This window comes from Bos indicus x Bos taurus, chromosome 11 (assembly GCF_003369695.1).
Source record: "Bos indicus x Bos taurus breed Angus x Brahman F1 hybrid chromosome 11, Bos_hybrid_MaternalHap_v2.0, whole genome shotgun sequence".
Taxonomy (NCBI): domain Eukaryota; kingdom Metazoa; phylum Chordata; class Mammalia; order Artiodactyla; family Bovidae; genus Bos; species Bos indicus x Bos taurus.
In genome coordinates, this window is record NC_040086.1 from 28,313,795 (window position 1) to 28,332,865 (window position 19,071).

At 46.1% G+C, this 19,071-nt stretch overlaps 1 protein-coding gene across 4 annotated transcripts in view; it reads left to right on the forward strand.

The window, feature by feature from the left end:
- Positions 1–19,071, forward strand: part of PRKCE (protein kinase C epsilon) — a 542,503-nt gene that overhangs the window by 496,316 nt on the left and 27,116 nt on the right. For all 4 annotated transcript variants that reach the window (XM_027555170.1, XM_027555172.1, XM_027555168.1 and 1 more), the window contains 3 exons: positions 7,797–7,935; positions 14,020–14,208; positions 17,702–17,848. In XM_027555170.1, coding sequence (XP_027410971.1) covers positions 7,797–7,935; positions 14,020–14,208; positions 17,702–17,848 — 475 coding nt within the window. The remainder of the gene's footprint in view (positions 1–7,796; positions 7,936–14,019; positions 14,209–17,701; positions 17,849–19,071) is intronic.

Here is a 19,071-nt window from a genome sequence, read left to right on the forward strand (position 1 = left end):
TGTTCTGCTTATTTTACAGAAAAGAGCACTGAGTCCTAAAGATATTTTGGACTAGTCCAACACCATCCAACTAAAAAGTAGCCTAGTTAGGATTTAGATACAGAGCTGTCTCACTGTCTATCAGGAAGTGACAAGTGGGGGTACCTCCCCAGCATCTTGGGTCACAACACAGAGGCATCCGCAATTTCTTTGGCCATTAGGTGCATAAACAGCCATGGGGAGGGCGGGTAGGGGTGTACAATTCTAAGAAACCAAATTATGTATTTCAAACTGTCGTGGATACATTTCTAGAAATATCAACAGTTGATTCCATGTCATGCTAAAAGTATACTTTTGTTAAAAGTAAAAGTATAATTCGACCTACTGCTAATCTCGCCCCATTTCTAACAGATGTGGTAGAAAGACCTCACTTCTCAGCATAAGAGCATTTCTTCCCCAGCTCACAGCAAACTCACTGTAGGGACCTTTGCTTTCATTCAAAGGTCCCTTTCCCTTTTTTCAACACAATAAGCTAGTATAGTTGATCAGAGAAGAAAAGTTAGGGTTTTTTTCCCCTCCTTAAACCAACTGCTAGGCCTCCCTGCCATCCCCATAGGTTTTACAGAATTTTTTTAAGTTATGTTGTTTAGAGAATTTCCTTTCTTGCTGTCTTTGAAATTTCTGGAAGAGAGATATGCTCCTTCCCCAAGGGAGCCTTGGTCTTACCATCCTGCCTCTAAATCAGCCCATCCCTGTCAGCCACTATGACCTCTCAGACTCTGTAGTCCCCTTCTCACCACAAAGCCTTCCTTTCCCAGCCCAAAGGATCTGGGCCCAAGCAGCAGATAGAGATTTTCAGCTCACAGATGGGTCTTGTATTTGGCATAAGGTGGTCACGGGCAGCTGTGTGGAGTTAGCATAGCATTGCTTCTCACCAACCTGTGGCCTTGGGCAAGTAACTCACCTTTTCTAAGCATTCATTTCTTCATACATTTAAAAAGGTGGTTGTTGATGCCAGATGTCAGCAGGGTTGTTGTGGTCAGGGTTCTTATCTCCCAGGATGAAATGGCAGAGGATTCCATAGGCAGATGCACCCTTTCCTGGTAGCCAGAGCACGGCTCCCAAATCCCGCTTTGGCTTCATGCTCTGGGTCAGGCCATCTTGGAGCTTTTGATCATTGTTTAAGACTTAAATTTAAGGAGCAGTTGTCCACCAGACAGCCTGCAAGGAGATGTTTAACAATGTCTAGAGCCATTTTTGGTTGTTACGAATTGGTGGGTGGGGGTTGCTAAGAGCATCTAATGTGTAGAGATGGGGATGCTACCAAACACCCTACAACGCACAGGACAGCCCTCCCACAACAAAGAATTATCCAGCATCAAATGCCAATCCAATGTGCCAAGGGTGAGAAACCCTGGACCAGAGGGACAGTATGTGACCTGCTCCCTAACTCTCCCTCCAGCCCCTACACAGCCCATTTGGATCTCTAGCAGCTGGGGGACAAATGGAGCCTCCATGGAAGTTCTCACAAATCCTCCATCTAGTAGGGAAATACAGGAAGATAGCCTTCATCCAGGTGCCACATGACAAGTGTATTCTGCCTGAGGAGGAAATTCTAGGAGCACCCCCCTAAAATCAGGAACTACCAAAAGTGCTCACTATCACCATTATTCTTTAGCATTGTTCTCAAGGTTCTAGTCAATACAACCAGATGGAAGAAATAGGTTAGAAATAGAATCACTGAAAAGGAAGAGATAAAAATAATCACTAATACAGATGATTTGGAAAAGCCAGGAGAATCAACTGGAGAACTCCTTTACAAAAACAAAAGTTCAGTATAGCGTCAGAGCACAGAATGGCTGGCAGAAATCAATAGTTAGTACAAACATGTGTAACTTGATAGAAAATATAATGGAAGACAAGACTGTATACAATAGAAATGTAAAATGTAAAATAGTAACTTGGGTTATTTAGAAGTAGATTCAGTTTGCAATTAACATGTAAAATCCAGACAACAGTGCTTTAAATAAAATATAAGTTTTTCTTTTTCATGTGAATGTTATTTGGAAGTATAGGTAGTCCAGTGACCATTCCTGGGGCAGGGTCCTTATCTTCAGGGTTGAAGGTGGCTGCTAGGATCCAGGCATTACATCCACATTCAAGTAATAGGCTAGAGGAAGAAACGAAAGAGAAGAGTAAGGCTCTTCCTTTCAAGGAGACTTTCACACATCTGATTGGCTAGAACCTAGTCACATAACCATGCCCAGCTCTAAAGAAGGCTATAAATCCTAGTTTATAGCTGCATCGCTGTGTGCTTGGCTTAAAAGAAATCAACATTCTTTCACTATGGCAGAGAGTGAGAGTGAATATTGGGACCACGGGCAGGCTGCCATGAAATGTAACAAAAAGGTTAAAAGATCTACGAGAGAGAACTTTAAAATGCTCCGACAGGACACAGACGAGACTTGAACAAATGGAAAGACAAACAATGATATTGAATTGGAAGACTCAACATCACAGAAAGATCAATTCTCCCTGAGTTAATTTATAACTTTAAACATGTTTCCAATAAAAACATCACTAAGAATTTTTTTTTAAACTAGACAGATGATTCTAAAGTTCAAATGGAAAAATAAATAAGCAAGAGTAGCCAGGAACTTTTGAAAAAGGAGAAGGAGGGGACCAGCCCTACTGTCAATTAAAATATATTTTAAACCTACAATAATTTAAAAAGTGTGGTACAGATCAACGTTATAGAGTGAAGAGTAAAGGAATAAATCCAAATATATATGGACATTTAATACCAGTATTTGATAAAGGTAGTTTTTCAATTAATGAGGAAAAGATGAACTATTTAACATATGGGATTAGGACACTTTACTAGAAGTCTGAAAACAAAGTTGGATCTATACTCCCCACGTTTTATCAAGATAAATTCCAAGCATATCACGGACTTATCTTTATATAATGAAAGCATAAAAGTACTAGTGAAAACCCTTGGGAGAATGCTTTTATAACTTTGAAATAGGTAGAACAAAGCCTTTCAAATGAAAACATAAACTCTAAAACCTATAAAATTAAACATCAGTTCACTTACATCAAAAATAATATTGGCCTGGCAAGAACTGGCATAAGCAATGTCAAAGTCAAAGAATAACCTGGGACAAGCATTTGCAGTTCTTAGCCCACACAAAGGTTGTTTCCTAATACAGAAAGAACTCCTGACAATCAACAAAAAACACACACCACAAAAGGAAAATGGGTAACAGACAATTCACGGAGAAAAAAAAATACAGATCACTTTTAAACCTAGGAAAATTGCTCAAACGTACAGAGACACCTAAGGATATATACTGAAGTACTGTTTTTACCTATCAGACTACCAGAAACCTGATAACACACCACGGTAGCAAGCAGGAACAATCACCTACGCTTCTGGAAGTATAAATTGTTCAACCTCCAAGGAGAGCAGTTTGACAACATTCATCAAAGTCTACATTTTTGTACTATTAAACTCAAATTTCTAGGATATATGCACAATTACCTTCATATATGTAAAGATTTCATATGTACAAGCTAAGTCACAGCAGCGCTATTTATAATAGCACAATATTAGAAGCATCTTAAACAGGCTCCCCCAAAATATGATGGAGTATTATGCAACCATAGAAAAGAATTTGGAGGCTCTTCATGTACCAAGACAGAAAGATTTCCAGTATATCCAGTAAATAAGTAAAAGACACAAGGTACAAATGAGTGCATATAACAAGCTCCCAGTTAGTTAAAGGGGGGAAATGAATGTGTATTCACATTTTCTTATTTACATCTAAAGTGTGACCAAGAGGATGCACAAGGAATAAGTTAAAAGCAATTGCCTGTAGCGGGGAAGGGACAGAGGCAGAGGGGAGAATGTTTCCTATACGCCCTTTACACATGAATACATGAATGTATTACCTATTGAAAAAGATTGAGTGAAACTATTACTAGATCAGCTTAATAAAGGCCAGTCACATTGGCTCATATATAGGGAAAGGGATGTTGCTGTATTTGTTTCCATTATTAAAAGAAAAAAAAACCTATTCCTTAAACCAAAGGATCAATGATTTCGAACTGTGGTGTTGGAAAAGACTCTTGAGAGTCCCCTAGACTGCAAGGAGATCAAACCAGTCAATCCTAAAAAAAAATCAACCCTGAATACTCATTGGAAGGACTGATGCTCAAGCTCCAGTACTTTGGTCACCTGATGCAAAGAGCTGACTCATTGGAAAAGACCCTGATGCTGGGAAAGATTGAAGGCAGAAGGAGAAGAGGGTGACATAGGATGAGATGGTTGGATGGCATCACCAATTCAATGGACAGGAACTTGGGCAAACTCTGGGAGATAGTGAGAAAGAGGGAGGCCTGGCATCCTGCAGTACCTAGAGTGGCAAAGAGTTAAACATAGCAACTGAACAACAACCCCATAAACAATGTTCCAGTCCTCAAAAGTGCCCTGACCTTGTATTTGGGGATTGAATAGAGAAGGATTCATGTCTAGGCAGGAGCCCCTCTTTGCAAAGCTGTCAGTCCACAAGTTTGGCAAGTACCTACTCCTTGCTCATCCATGACCCAAGGGCCAGGGGAAATTTCTCTCAAAAGGAAAAGTTCAGTCACTCTCCCATGCAAACTGGACTGCAGAGAAGGCAAGGCTGGGAAAGGACTGTTTCTGACCCCGCTAATTGGGGAAGCTTAGACATCCCTAGAAAGAGGCAGCACTAAAAGCCCAGAGGAGAGAAATCCTGGGGCAGGAAGAGCAAGTAGAAAGGCAGGGAACAGCAATGCGGTTGGAGAAGGGAGGGAGACCACGAGGGGACCACTCTTCAACCGGCTGCGCAGCAAGCAGAATTTCAAGGCTGCCCCCTTCCCCCAGCAGTCTTCATCCCCGCCCCTCCTCTCTCTTTCTCCACCTGAGCAACCCTGGCCCTGGGCTTTCCTGAGCACTGCCATCCCCTGAAACCCCACCTGGGAACTCACTGAGAGCCTGAGACAGGACATGTTTGGTCCCTGTGGTATTTTTCTTTTTACTGAGACTAGAAGACCCCCCAGAGAAATACAGTTCCACTAAGGGTGATGGCACCCCACTCCAGGACTCTTGCCTGGAAAATCCCATGGATGGAGGAGCCTGGAAGGCTGCAGTCCATGGGGTCACTGAGGGTCGGACAAGACTGAAGTAACTCAGCAGCAGCAAGGGCCTTTCAGGCACCCAGGGGTCTTTCAAGCTATGCTAATCTTTCCTGTTACAAAGGAAAGGAACATAAATCATGAAGTCTTCCCTGGGACTTGGTTTCGTGTGGGGAGTTGAAGTTTAGATAAATATAGACGGTGGAGGGGGAATCTGAGGAATATGTCAGGCACCAGTGACAAGAGCAGGAAGAGATGCTTTGGCCTGGGGCCTCCCTTCACCACAGCAGAGGGGCAGCTGCCAGCAAAATGTGCCCCGCCCTGGGGGCCACCCTGGCCTTCATCAGGAGTGGCTTCTGTCTCCTAGAAGCAGAGGGGCAGAGAGCCCAGGGATGATGTGCGCCTGGGCCAGGGCAAGGGAGGGCAGAGAAGAATGGGAGACAGGGAGGAACTGAAGGTTCACCTTCTCTTACTCTGAGTAGGAGCCCCAAGCAGAAGGAAAGGCTGAGCCTGATGGACCGGAAATGCTGAGTCCCGATTTTCAGAATGAGGGCAAGGTTCAGGCTGGCTCAGAAGCTACTGAATCTATTCCATTCACATAGAAGCAAACGAGTCTTTCCTGTGACGTAACGAACATTTTCAAAGAGAGCGCTTTGATCAATGGCGTGCGGGGCTCCTTTTAAATTTGGGGTTGGTGGCTGGCATTGAAAATCTGTCACTGAGAAGGCCAGAAGGTGGGGGAGTGTCATACCCAGAGGCAGTGGTGCCCACCTTCAGGTTCTAGTTCCATCAGCACCCTGTCACCTTACAGAAATCACTTACCTCTTCCGTCTTCCCTTGGTTAGTTTCTGCCACTGTCATGCAGAGAGTGCTTTTCCTAATTGTCGGTTGTTCAGAATAGGACTGTGGTTTGTCGATGACCAGGTGTGCTTCCTGCAGGCTTTGGTTATTAGCAGCCTGAGTGTTGCCATGGTGATCATGGTGGGCAGGAGTGGGTCTTAGAAGGCAGCTCCAGTCTAGAGAGCAAGTAGGGGCCCTAACTCGGTGGAGCTATGGAGTCAGCCACTCGCATGTTTGCAGGACTCCCAGCTCCCGCTCTGTTGCCTCATGTGTAAAGTTGTTGAAGATGGGCTACTTTGACACACCACAGTAGTCCTTCCCACCAGCGCATGAGATTACAGACCTGCACAGGACCTAACGCCTGTAGTGACTATCACCCAGGCTACCTGAGCCCAGGTCGTGTTCCTCTCGTCATTTCCCACCCTCATTGCCCCAGCTAGAACCCAGCCTTGACCACACACAGTGGCCAGAGAGGGGACTTGGTGAGCCCTGGTCCCAGGGGCTCGGCTGATCAGATCCACTCTTCTTTCTGTAGTTCCCAGGCATTTGCTTAGAGCAGCACATTTTATGTGCTTTCTTTTTTCTCAAGAAGTCCCAGCTGTACGAGGAAATGGGGCCACGGGTGCAAGACAGGCCAGCCTTAGAGTGCTTCCTGCTGCACCTTTGCACTCAGGCCTGGATTCCTGACGGTGGCTGGAGTTCAAGTCCAGACGCCAGCAGGCCTGTGAGAAAGGTCCCTCTTGCTCTGTGTGCTGTGGAATCAGCTGTCTTTGCAAGACCCCCCACCCCCACCCCAGAGTGACTGCTGAGAGAGACCCAGGGTGAGGACCTCCATCTGGATCTTTCTATGAGACAGGTCTAGAATTTGCAGACTTTCCTGGTAAGGGATTTATCACCCAGAATCCTAGATTATATGCGAGGTCTTACGTGGAACCCCAAACTGTAGAACTGGCCATGTGGGAGCCGCACTGGCTGAGGCCTGAGAACCACCCAGCTTTATGGGTCCGGGGAATTGCAGCTTGTGTGCCTTCTTTCCTGCACTCAGCCCCTTCCCCCCCTCAGCCTGCTTGCCCCCAGGAGGCTGATCTTGCAAATGCTTCCTGCTTGTGCAGGCTGGGCTTCAGTTATCCTCAGCCCTTCACCATGAATGTCAACTTCCTTCTTCCTGGTATCCTAGGCTCCTGATGGTTGTTTTCAACATGCCTGTCCTGCCTCACTATATCCTGGGACCCAGGTCTCTGGTCTCCTCATCGCCTTTTGCATCTATCATGCTGGCCCTCCCCTCCCTCTCACCTTTTCTCTTCATGTTCTGTCCTTTCTCTTGAGAGTCAGTTTCCTGGAAGCCCTCCCTACCTACACCAGCCATCAGTGATCTCCCCACTGAAAACAATAACTCACATAGTGCCTTGTAAAGTAGCACTTGGTTCTTACGTGTTTTATCTGCTTCCCTGGCTCCAGTATGTCATTCTTGTCCTTCCAGCTGATTCCTATGACTAACACATGATCTGAATAACACAAATTTCCACATATAGTAGGGCTTCAATGAATAGCTGCTGACTTTTTTAAACCAAAGAGGGTTTAGACATTCCTGAGGTTACAGAAATTCCTCCCTCATGTTGGAGTAAATGGGGTCATCTTTGGGGGGGTGGCCATGTGGGTGAGAGCCCTGGACTGTGGTCGGTTTTTGGCAGGTAAAGCCTCCTTGAAGACTTCCCTTTCTGTAGCAGATTTCCCTGAGATGTGCATATCTCTCCAACTAGAAAGGTCATATTGGGATAAGTGAAGCATTAATCATGTGGTTCTGCCCTGTCTTATAGGGATTTGAAACTGGACAATATCCTTTTGGATGCAGAAGGTCATTGCAAGCTGGCTGACTTTGGGATGTGCAAGGAAGGGATTCTGAATGGTGTGACGACCACCACTTTCTGCGGGACACCCGACTACATCGCTCCCGAGGTAAGACCATGAAGATAAGGGGCTACATCCTCCCACTGCCAGTGCTGAGGCCTGAGTTCATCCTCATGTGTTGGGGTCATCTAGCAGTGCTGGGTGAAGGCTCTGGAAAACCAGGATGAATTCCAGGGAGGAGGGAAAAAAGGAAAGGTAAAAGGCATATCAATTTCTCCATAAGGAAGTGGTGGTGATGAGGAGAGAACGGTGAACTGAGAATAACAGGCCTTTCCCTGAAGCTAGCCAGGCCCTCACTGAGCATCCCATCTCATCCCAGTCCAGAAGCATCACGAAGCTAGGACCAAGCAATGTTTGTTGACTTGTATTATTGTTTTTACTTTTCTTAAGGTAGTACTGGGTTTTATTTTTTAATTATTTATTTTTGTTGGCTGTCCTGGATCTTGGTGGCTGCACAGGCTTTTCTCTAGTTGCAGGGAGCAGGGGCTCTCTCTGGCTGTGATGTGTGCCCCTCATTGTGATGGCTTCCTCATCACAGAGCACAGGTTCTAGGGCACGTGAGCTCCAGTAGTTGCAGTTCCTGGGCTCCAGAGCACAGGCTCAGTAGTTGTGGCACGTAAGCTTAGTTGCTTCATGGCATGTGGGATCCTCCCCAGTCAGGGATTTAACCTGTGTCTCCTGCATTTATAGGAGGATTCTTTACCATTGATCCACCAGGAAAGTTCTATTTTCACTTTTTAGTAACCAGAGCAAAGGAGCACCATTGATAAAGGCGGAGTTTAGCTATACAGCTTCAATTGCCTACAGTAAAACCAAAAATTAGCTGCCGTTTCTAATGTATCATGGATTCTGCATACCAGGCACACAAGGTTGATCAGGAAGAGGAGCGCATCTGAGCCTCGTTTTAATGGAGATCAGAGATGTTCACTGTGAGCCTCACCAATGGGTTGCCTTTTATGAAAGTTGCTTAGATATTTTGTTCATCATAATATGTTTTCTTTGCTCTGAGTTTTCTCCAGGTCAGTCTGCCCAGACTGAGAGATACCTGGTGTGGAATGATTCAGATTTAAGACATGGTCTGTCACAGATATTTAATAAAAATGGTCTCAAGGGTTCTGAAACATGTGAGGTAAGAAGGAAGTACTAGTCCCCTTAAGCATTGTCCATGGTGAGTAGGAGTTAGCACAGCCAGATTTCATTTCCTTCCAGTGGGCACTGTTCGAGCACCTGCTAGACAGAAAGTGGTGTGAGGATGAAAAATGACTGAGACCCTGGTGGCTCTCCTAAAAGGCCTTTGTGTCTCGAGAGAGTGACAGCTAGTTCAGCAGAATAAACAGGTACACAAGATGGTAACCTCAGGACTCAGGGAAGGTTTCTTAGGGCACCTGGTGGATGAATTGAGTTGCAGAGAGTCAGCAGGATTTCCTTTGGTGGTATGCAGTTGCGGAGGTGGGGAGGGGTGGGCATTCCCGAAAACAACAGGAAGGGTTGGGGTGGGTGTGGGGTTGGGGAGGAGATTCTGTGTCCCTGGGCTCTGAATCCTTTAAGGCAGAGACTTTGTTTCTAATCTCTGGCAGACAAATCAGTCTCTTAGTAATGGTTTGTTGAATGAATAAATAAATAAATAGGAACTTGTAATACTCCAACATGAGCAAAGCCTGGAGGATGAGAACATTCTTGGCCTTTTTTAGAAAGGAAGATGGTATGGCCAGAACAGAGGATTTCTTAGTGCTCTTAGTAATGAGCAAGATTAGGAAAAAGGACCAAGGAAAGGGGCCTTTATTCTATAGGATCTGTGGATCCACGGAAGTTTTCCCAGTGGAGGGAGGGGCATCATCAGACCTGTCCCAGAAAGAAGACAGGCAACAGGAATGTATATCAGAAGCTAGAGGGCCAGAGAAGATTGGTTGAGGGTTTTTACAGCCCAGATAAGACACAGGGAGGCCTGAGGAGGTCCGCAGAGTGAGGATGGTAATAGGTAAAGTCTCACTGGAACTTCTATCTTCTAAAAGAGTAGAGATTTCAGACTGCCTCTACTAGTAAGTTCTTTTAGTGGAAACATTAGGAGTTTAACCTTCAAGGAGAAATGGAAAGCAAGGGCTCTCAGTTGAGACCTGTTTTTCCACCACCATCCTCATTCACTCTTTGTCATCAGAATGGTTGGTACTAGGCCCTCGGTGAATTGATGTCAGAGTCAAAGGCTTGACTGCTTAGTGTAGTAGTCAAGGACCCAGCCCAAGACAAACATTCACTTTATGATGAACAGAACACCCACACGACTTTGATGAAAGGCAACCCGTTGGCAAAACTCACAATGGATAGCTGTGGTTTCTGTTTTATCGTGGGACCCAGACACTGAGCCTTCTTGCTCTGCGCTGTGTCTACTATGCAGCACCACCACTCTGTGTGAAATGCCAAGTGATTCCTGGCCCTACTGTAGGCAAATTATAGCTGATGAGGGCATTGCTACCTTTATCAAAGGGTCACTGAGAAGGTTAAATGAAATTATGCCACTAAGGCATTTAGCCCAGTGCCCAGACCACAGTAAGTATTGGGTCAACAGTGGCTCCATCACAGTCATCATGGTTGTTGGGTCATGCAGTGGGGTGGGCAAAGCACAGTACTAAGAGTTGAGAATCCAGGCTGGACTTAACCACTAAAGCCCCCATGTGACCTTCACCAAGTCACAAAATATTTTTGACCCTCAGATTCTTCATCTTTCAAGTGGGAATGATAATTCCTGCCCTAGCCGCCTCATCAAGCGTTTTGAGAATCTAATGCGATTAGAGCATGGAAATGCTTCAGAAAGCATAAGCCTATATCCAAATAGGAGGGGTTGTGAGGTGCCTGGCTAACCCTGAAACCAGAGACACCTTCTGAGGCACTGACTCTACCCTGAGGCTTCTCTTTCCACCACATGCCCCTGGCTGACCTCCATGACAACCCCTCCCCTATCTCCTCACCTGCTCCCCAGACAATGGTGGCCAGCCCTGGGAAGTGCCTGGCGTCATTAGGCCCAATGCCTGTTCTTCTCCCCCAGCTCTGACCCATCTAGGGGTTGGCTGCCATGCCAGGTACCCTCCCAGGGCATGTGAAGACTTGCCTTCTCACCAGCTCCATCCATGACAAGGTGATTGGAAGCAGATAATTAGGGTCAAACCTGAGGAGGATTTTATCAAAGATGCCACCCCAAACAGGAAGCCTTGGGAGGCGCCTGGGGAAAGGTGGGCAGTGCAGCTCTGGTGGTTTCCTTAGCACCATCCTGTCTGAGCACACACGGGGTCACCTGGAAGCTACCTCCCCACCACACCCAGCTGTACCAGCCCTGCCCTGAGGTTAGCGGGTAGCTACCTTAGCACCAGGGTCCCCAGAGCCCAGGAGAGAAGGGAGCATGCCCTGGAAGACACACACAGTGGTCACACCTGGCAGCCAGTCTCCCTGAGTGTTGCAAACAGGCTAGTCACAAGTAGATCCAGAAAACTGCTAAAGCCCCTATCCTCTGGTGGCTTATGGATGCCCTGGGGAGACAGTTGACCATGAAAAAAAAAAAATAGCTAAAATCATGATAGTATGTGGAAAGTGCCTGTCAAATCTTAAGGCCAGAGGTCTTAGGGTGCCAGAGGTCTTAGGGTGCCAGAGACTAGGAGAAAGGTTGGAGAAATCCAGGAAATCTTTTTGGAGGAAAGCTTTTGGTGATAACCATGACCTTGAAGGTGGTACCACAGTGAGCCAGGCTGGGGCTCTGGGTCTTTCAAGGTTGAGGGAGGCTCAGACTTTGGCTTTGGCACCGAGCAGCTTTACTGGCTTCTCAGTGGAGCCTATATCTTTGACCTTTCAGATACCATGTACTGACCACTGGACTAAGACATCAAAGGTCCTAACCAAGCAGATTACCAGCCCCAAATAATTTAAAGTTGGCTGCATTTGCTCACATTCCTTTTCATTCTAAGTTCTAAAGAGTCCTAAAATGTGCATTTTTTTTTTTTTTTTTTTTTACTGTTGTCAAAATGCTTCTCCCACCTTTTGATTTAATCCCAAGCAGTCTGCAACCTTGAGAAGGGCATTTTGAGCAGACCTCAGACCAGATACCTGAGTTCAACCTCGTCTTCTGTCTGGTAATCTGAGAACTGAGCTGGAGCTTCATTCTGAAATAGGTGACCTGAGAAGTTACCTGCCTGGGGTGACCCGCAGGCTGGATGACCATTGCCATTTGGGGAGGTGTCTTTAGAATACACCCATTTGAGGATGTGCACTCCAGTCGTGCTCCTCCTCCCTTCACTTTTTGGAATTCTTTATAGAATGATAGCACTGAGAGCAATTAGAGATGACCTCTCACCTGCCCCGCTGTCTCTGGGCAGCACCTCGCCTGGTCCTACTGACTGATAAGAAGAAAATATCACTGTGGAGTGGGAACATCACTTCCTTAGCAGTGGGGACAACCCAGCATTCTTTCTGCTCTGACCTGCTACATACTATACACACATGGAGATGAAACCTTGTAGAAGTAAGATTAGATTTAGTACCACCTTGCAATTATATAGAGCTTTGTATTTGCAGTAGGCTTTCGGAATCTTCTATCTTAATTAATCTTGTGAGGTTAAGCTGAGGATCTGAGCCTCATTGATAAATGAGGAAGTCAACTGTCTGGCTTGAGATCACCCAGAAATGTAATGCCAAACTTGGGGTGAAATTAGGTACCTCCTGGTTTATCTTCTGTCTCTAGCACCTGGCCAGCACTGCAGAAAAATTAGGAGGGGGAATTTACTTGCTTTCCCAAAAGTTCTGCAGCTTCTCGACTCAGAGTTCCTCTCCTGCACTGACATTCTGATTCTGTTTGTAAAACTTGAGTCCTCACACACCATTCTGCAGGAAGCTGATGTCAGCGTGTCTTCAGCATCATGTGCTAAGTGCATTAACCTGAGCGAGTCTGACTCCATATACTTGGAGGAAGAGGCAGGGAGAACATAGATAAGAGAAGTGGCAAATCCTTATTTGGAGGATTTGTCAAAGAAAAATGCAAAGACAAAATGCACCAGACAACCAGGATTTGATTTGAGCTCTTGGAATAGGGAGAATTTTCTGGAATGCCTGAAATAAAAACAAGGGAGTCCACTCAATATGCAAGGATCACTGACAAAACAAACCCACGTGTTAAGCTAATTAAAATCTATACCTCTTTGGTTTTCTCAGTGTGAAACTAACAAGCAATAAGTGAAATAATATGGTAAGAAATTGATGGAGTTTATTATATGTTTGAGCACAAAATTGTGAGCTAATTATAATGAATATACCACAAAGCAGATTAGTGTCATGTTTAACAATATTTAGTAATGGATAAAACAAACTTTGAACTTAGTCAAATCTGAAGTAAGATTGGAATGAGTGCATAAATCTGGCTTTATTTCCTGCAAGTCACTTAATTAAAAGTTTAATTTTTTCACCAGTAAATTAGGAAAAAGAAAATAATCTATGTAAAAGCTGTTATAAAGGTAAAATAGCACTCAATCACTTTTTTAAGGGGTTCTGGGGCTTTATAAAGGAAGGAAAATGATTTGTCAGAAGGCCTTAGGAGAGTCATGAAGAATAATAGAAATGGGTCTTTTCTCAGAATATGCAAGAGCATAGTGGTCCTTTATGATTAGAACACAAATGGGTGGGGAGATTTATTAACTGTAGTTTCTTTTCCAAGAGCCCAGGGCTCCGTGAATTCAGCGTTGTCACTATCTAGAGAGGACTGAGGTTCTGATCACCCTTTTTTATTGAGGGGAGACCTAAATTTGCTGCACTCACTGTGATTTTAGTGTCGAGAATATGCACAATTTTTTCACCTGGCCCTCCATGCAAGTCAGGAACTTCATCTGGTACTCAAGCAAAGAAGCTGTAATTTGTTCCCACTGGAAAGCAGACTGTGGGTGTTGACTCTGGAAACCTGGCCCCTACACTGTGCCTCCCAAACTCAATTTTCACTCAACTAGCTGATTTAGAACCCAAATTTTTATAAGGCAGCCCTACTCTATGGAAGAACAAGCTGGAAATAGAAACCCAGGTCTTCGCAAGGCCACTTGTGGTGCAGGCGTGGCCTCGGGGAGGTAGCCTGCAGGGGGGCCCTGATGTTGCCCATCTCCCAAACAGATCCTGCAGGAGTTGGAGTACGGCCCCTCAGTGGACTGGTGGGCCCTGGGGGTACTGATGTACGAGATGATGGCCGGGCAGCCCCCCTTCGAGGCTGACAACGAGGACGATTTGTTTGAGTCCATCCTCCATGACGACGTGCTCTACCCGGTCTGGCTCAGCAAGGAGGCGGTCAGCATCCTGAAAGCTGTGAGTCATCGGCCCTTGCCCTCTTTCTGCTCCCCAGCCTTCCGCCTGCCCCCACCCCTTTCCCCATCCCACCTCTGCCCAACAGAAGGGGTGAAGGGCAGTCACCACTGGGAGTTCAGGTGTACTACAGGGGCTGCTGTTGAGAAATCGAGCCCAGGGCAGATTGCTCTTCTTGTGGTCAAGGGGCACCACATCTGCATTCCCAGAGGAAAGCTCTGTGCACTTGTGTATCCTCCAGAGCTGCAGAGGGGGAGAACCAACCCCGGTGGTGCTGGGGTCACCCCTACTGCTCACATTCTGGGGGTAGCACCCCCTTTCCTGATCTGCCACCCATGCCTGTCTACCTCTGGGGCTTGCAACGGGGAAGAGAGAAAGGTAGGGAGGGGGAGACGCTGTACACCTGTGTCGACAACAGCGACACTGATCAGAAAAGATGTGTCCTCTCAAGATCCCTGTGACCACAATGGACTCAGATGTAATAGACTTTCCCACGCCGCAAAATAGTCCCTTACAGATGATAATGCTTAGTACTTGCTCAGTACAACCATGGCTACAACATTGAGATACTTGTACTATGGCAAGTAAATGAAGTTATCTGTCCCCCTGGGAATGCTCAGGGAGGTGAGGTGCAGGGAATGTAAATAGACCAGTTTACCTGGGGAGGGTCACCCCACTGGGTTGAGGCCATGACAGCCCAGGAACCCTGACTTCTGTTCCTGGCTCCTCTCACCCATCAGAACACCCCAAAGTTCAGAGTCAGCATGCCACAGCCCCAAAATTGGCCATATCAAAATACCTGCTCTATCATGGTTTATTTTTCTTGTTTTCCAAGTCAAGTCCCAATATTTACCTAATTGTATATATACAGAAATATTACATCACTATCATAAATGGAAAATCAGTATCACTTACATAATTGATTAACATAAATCATCCTATAAAAATAGTAAAAAGGCCTAAAATCATTTCACAGGTGTCTGGAGGGGACTCGTACCATGTTTTGGAAAATGCTACATCAGAACATGTTGCTTCTTTCTGCAGTTCATTGTTTCCTTCCTCTTCCCTTCTTTCTCTCATCTTCCTTCCTTCCCTGCCTCCCACATCTATTTCTCTTCCTCTCCCTCCCTCCAATTCCTTGATCAATGAACAACTGTCTGTTGAGTGCTTTCCTATGTGCATTGCGCAGTGTTTTCCTCTAGCATTGTGCTAGACGCTGCGTGAGTGTAACAGCCATCATTCTTGCCTTGTGGAGCCTGTGATCCAGCAGGAGAAGGTGGGGAATAAGTTAAAAAACACATCCATAGGTGGTCACAATTGGGCTACGAGCAGTGAAGGAAGCAAAGAGAATATGTTCACTCACTCATTTATTCCACACCTATTTATTGGGCACTTGGATGTGCCAGACACTATGCCAGGCGCTGGCAAAAGAAGACCCTGTAGCACCTGAGGCAGCTAGGATGCCCCCAGCAGAGCTGATCACTCACCCTGGGCCCCGGACACCAACCTGACACACCTTCCAGTGAGCACCCCGCCGGTACCCTAGATGGGCCGTTTCATTATGAATGATCAGAGCAGAGGTCTTCACCTAGGGATGACTTTGCCCTTTCCCCTCCCGGCCCCCCACACTTCCATCATCCCCCAGAGACATCTGGCAATGTCTGGAGATATTTTAGTTGTCTCAACTTGGAGGGGAGGGGTGCTATTGGCATCTAGTGGGTGAAGTCAGAGATGCAACTAAACACCCTGCACTGTGCAGCTAAGAAGTATCCAGTCCAACTGTCATCAGCACAGAGGAAACGTCAACCTGCAGAGGTTGAGAAGAAGGAGGTTGTGCCTGTGTCAGCTGGTTGGTGAGGGCGAAATGTCTGGGAAAAGACGAGACTCTGGCTCGGGGTCAGCTTCCTGAGACGCTAAAACCTGTGTGTTTATCCATGGCCCTGATACTTCCCCTCCCAGAAGTGGGAGGACAGGAAGAGCTGAGGAAGCAAGGAGAAGTCTTCTACTCCCTTGGCCTTGGAACACTTCACTTCCTCACATTGTCGCTTGATTCTAGGGCCAGGCCAGGTTTTCCATGACTCTGGCCACTGAGCCGTGTCTCTTGAGGGCTGCTGCCTACGTGCAGAACTCTCCAGAAGCCTTTGCACCATAGAGGTATGCAGTGCACCACCTGTGCAACAGTGAGCAGCGGTCCTGCTTCCTCCCTTTCCCAGCCCCGTGCCCCGAGGGCCAGCCTTCAACCCGCGGTTCTCTCATCTCAATGTACTGAGTGCATCCTGGGAGCCAGGCACTGAGCCATCCGGCCCAGCATCCGCTGGGAAGATAGGACTGATGCCTATATCATAGAGCTCACCATGGAGAAAAAAGTTTAGACAAATTATAATTTAAATAAATGAGAAGCATCTACCCAGTACCCCTCCACCCTCTTATCTCTGCCCAGGTAAGATTCTTTGGTTTCAGCAGTGCCAGGCAGGAGTCAGTAGGAAGTTCTTGCTACCCAGAAAACCCTCCCTTGCTGAAGCCTGAAATGCCATCATTATAGACTTATCCTATACTTTGTGCTCTTCTTCTCAGTCTTCACCGCATGAGACATAACCTCAGCCTCTGACACACACGCAGACACACACCACTACCTTTATTTTGGTTGGCTGTCAGAAATGTTTCCACCTACCAGCACTGAGTTTTTTTCAAGGTTATATTTTTATACATCTGCTCAATTAAATTCACATTTGCCATCAGGACTGACTCATTTAGTAGCAATAGTAATTTCACTTGGATGTGTGAGTTCACAAGACACCAGCCAAAAAGTACAAAACACACCAATGTGGTTTTTACAGACAAGCATTGAGAAGCAAAAGCCTTTATTTTTCTTGTTTTTTATCTGTTAATCTATGTTGGGTTTTGTGCTAGCAATTACAAATTCAAATAAAAAATTTTTTTTTAGTAGGAGGGCCTACATTCAGGAAAAGGAAAAGGGAGGAAGTGCCTTTGAAAACTGACCTTAACATGAATATCTGGTCTTCTTTCCTTACCTCCAAAAGGGCTGTTGACCTCTTAGTATGAGGTTGTCAGACTTCAGTCTCCCTGATGAGAAGAGTTAAGAATCTGAGGGAAAATCAGAGGGTTAGAAAAAGTCTAAGTTCCTAATCTTGACTTGATACCTCGCTGGCTGTTTGACTTTGGCCAAGGTAATTAACTTCTCTGAGCCTCAACTACCTCACTTGTAAAGTAGGGATCGTGTTAGTCCCTCAGAAGGCTGCATTGCATGGAATGAGTCAGTCTTATGCATATGACATGTGTGGAGCGGTGGCCGGTGGATAGTTAGTCCTACTTAAGGATGAAAGAGTACCCTGAGGGGCCAAGCTCCTGAAAGCACAGAAAGTGGGCTTGGGAGGTGACGCCAAAGATTCTGCCTTGGCTGAGCTCCACCTTCCCCTCAGTGCCTGTGCCTGCCGGGCCTCTGTTCCTGATTCTCTCTCTGTCTTCATCCCCCCAGTTCATGACCAAGAACCCCCACAAGCGCCTGGGCTGCGTGGCGGCGCAGAACGGTGAGGATGCCATCAAGCAACACCCGTTCTTCAAGGAGATCGACTGGCTGCTCCTGGAGCAGAAGAAGATCAAGCCGCCTTTCAAACCTCGCATTGTAAGTAGGCCTGTAGCTTGTACACACTGAGGGTGGATCTGGCATCCGTGCACAGAGATGAGGGTCTGGGCACATTTCACAACCAAGATGACAAGGGCAGAAGGTCACCAAGAGACACCCTAAAAGAATTTCGTTGACCCTGGGGGTTTACTGTCAAAGATACATAACCAATAGCTGTAACCAAGATGATGACTTACATGGGACACAGAGGAACCTTTTATACTTTAATCAAATTTTATTTATCTTGACCAAAATTGTAGGCAATACTGATTTTCTATGTGTGGTAGAGATACAAAGTTTCTTTATAAATAAACATTTTTTTAATGAGTCCATTTAAAGAAAAATATTAACTCAGTGATAGTCGCAGTCATTGTTTGGAGCTAGCACAGAGCCTGAGGCTGAGACTCAGAGGTGGACATTTGAAGAGGACTGTCCCCAGAGCGGCCCGTGGAGCCCAGCTATGTGAGATGCCATTTCTTTAGACCTCGTCTCTGCCTTCTTTGACCCACTCTCCCTTCTGCCTTGTCTCCAGCCTCAGCACACACTTCTTCCAGGTCGTTTCGCCTGTTGTGACCATGCCAGTCAGAGGAAGGTGCAATCATTGAGTTTGAAGCTCAGAGGTTAGAAAGAGGAATAGGCCTGTCGAGTCCAGGCTTGACTCAGACAGCAGAGACCACGTTGTGGCAGTGACCTGCCTCTGGAAGGGAAAAGGGTCAGAGGTGCTTTCCTTAAAGTTAGAGAGTGGGTGCGTGTAAGCATGCGTGTGCATGTGCGTGTACACATATCCATGTGTGTGTGTGTGTGTGTAAGGGGAAACTCTTAGTTCTCTTGCATCCTAGCCTCATGAAGCAATCATTTAGATGAAACTTTGGGTAACCAGCTGGCTGGTGTCCTGGGAGTGAAGAGGGGCTGTGTAAGGAAGTTACAGGGCAGAGCCCTGACTCCTTCTCCATCACTTCCATGTATAAAAAAGACCCTCCTGTGCCTTGGGAATCATCAGAGAGGAAATCCACTATATTCCAGGAGGTTTTCTGGGGGGCATTGGTTGACAGTGCAGGGATCTTAGAAATATTTCACATTGGGTGTAAGATTCAGCTGAAGGATGTGATCCAGGCCTCAGCCAGACAAGAGCATGCAGGTGGAAGGTCCCTGGACATAGTCCCGTCACCATTCTTTGTTTGCTTCCTTCTAGAGTTTTTATGATTTTCTCTGGCTGACACACA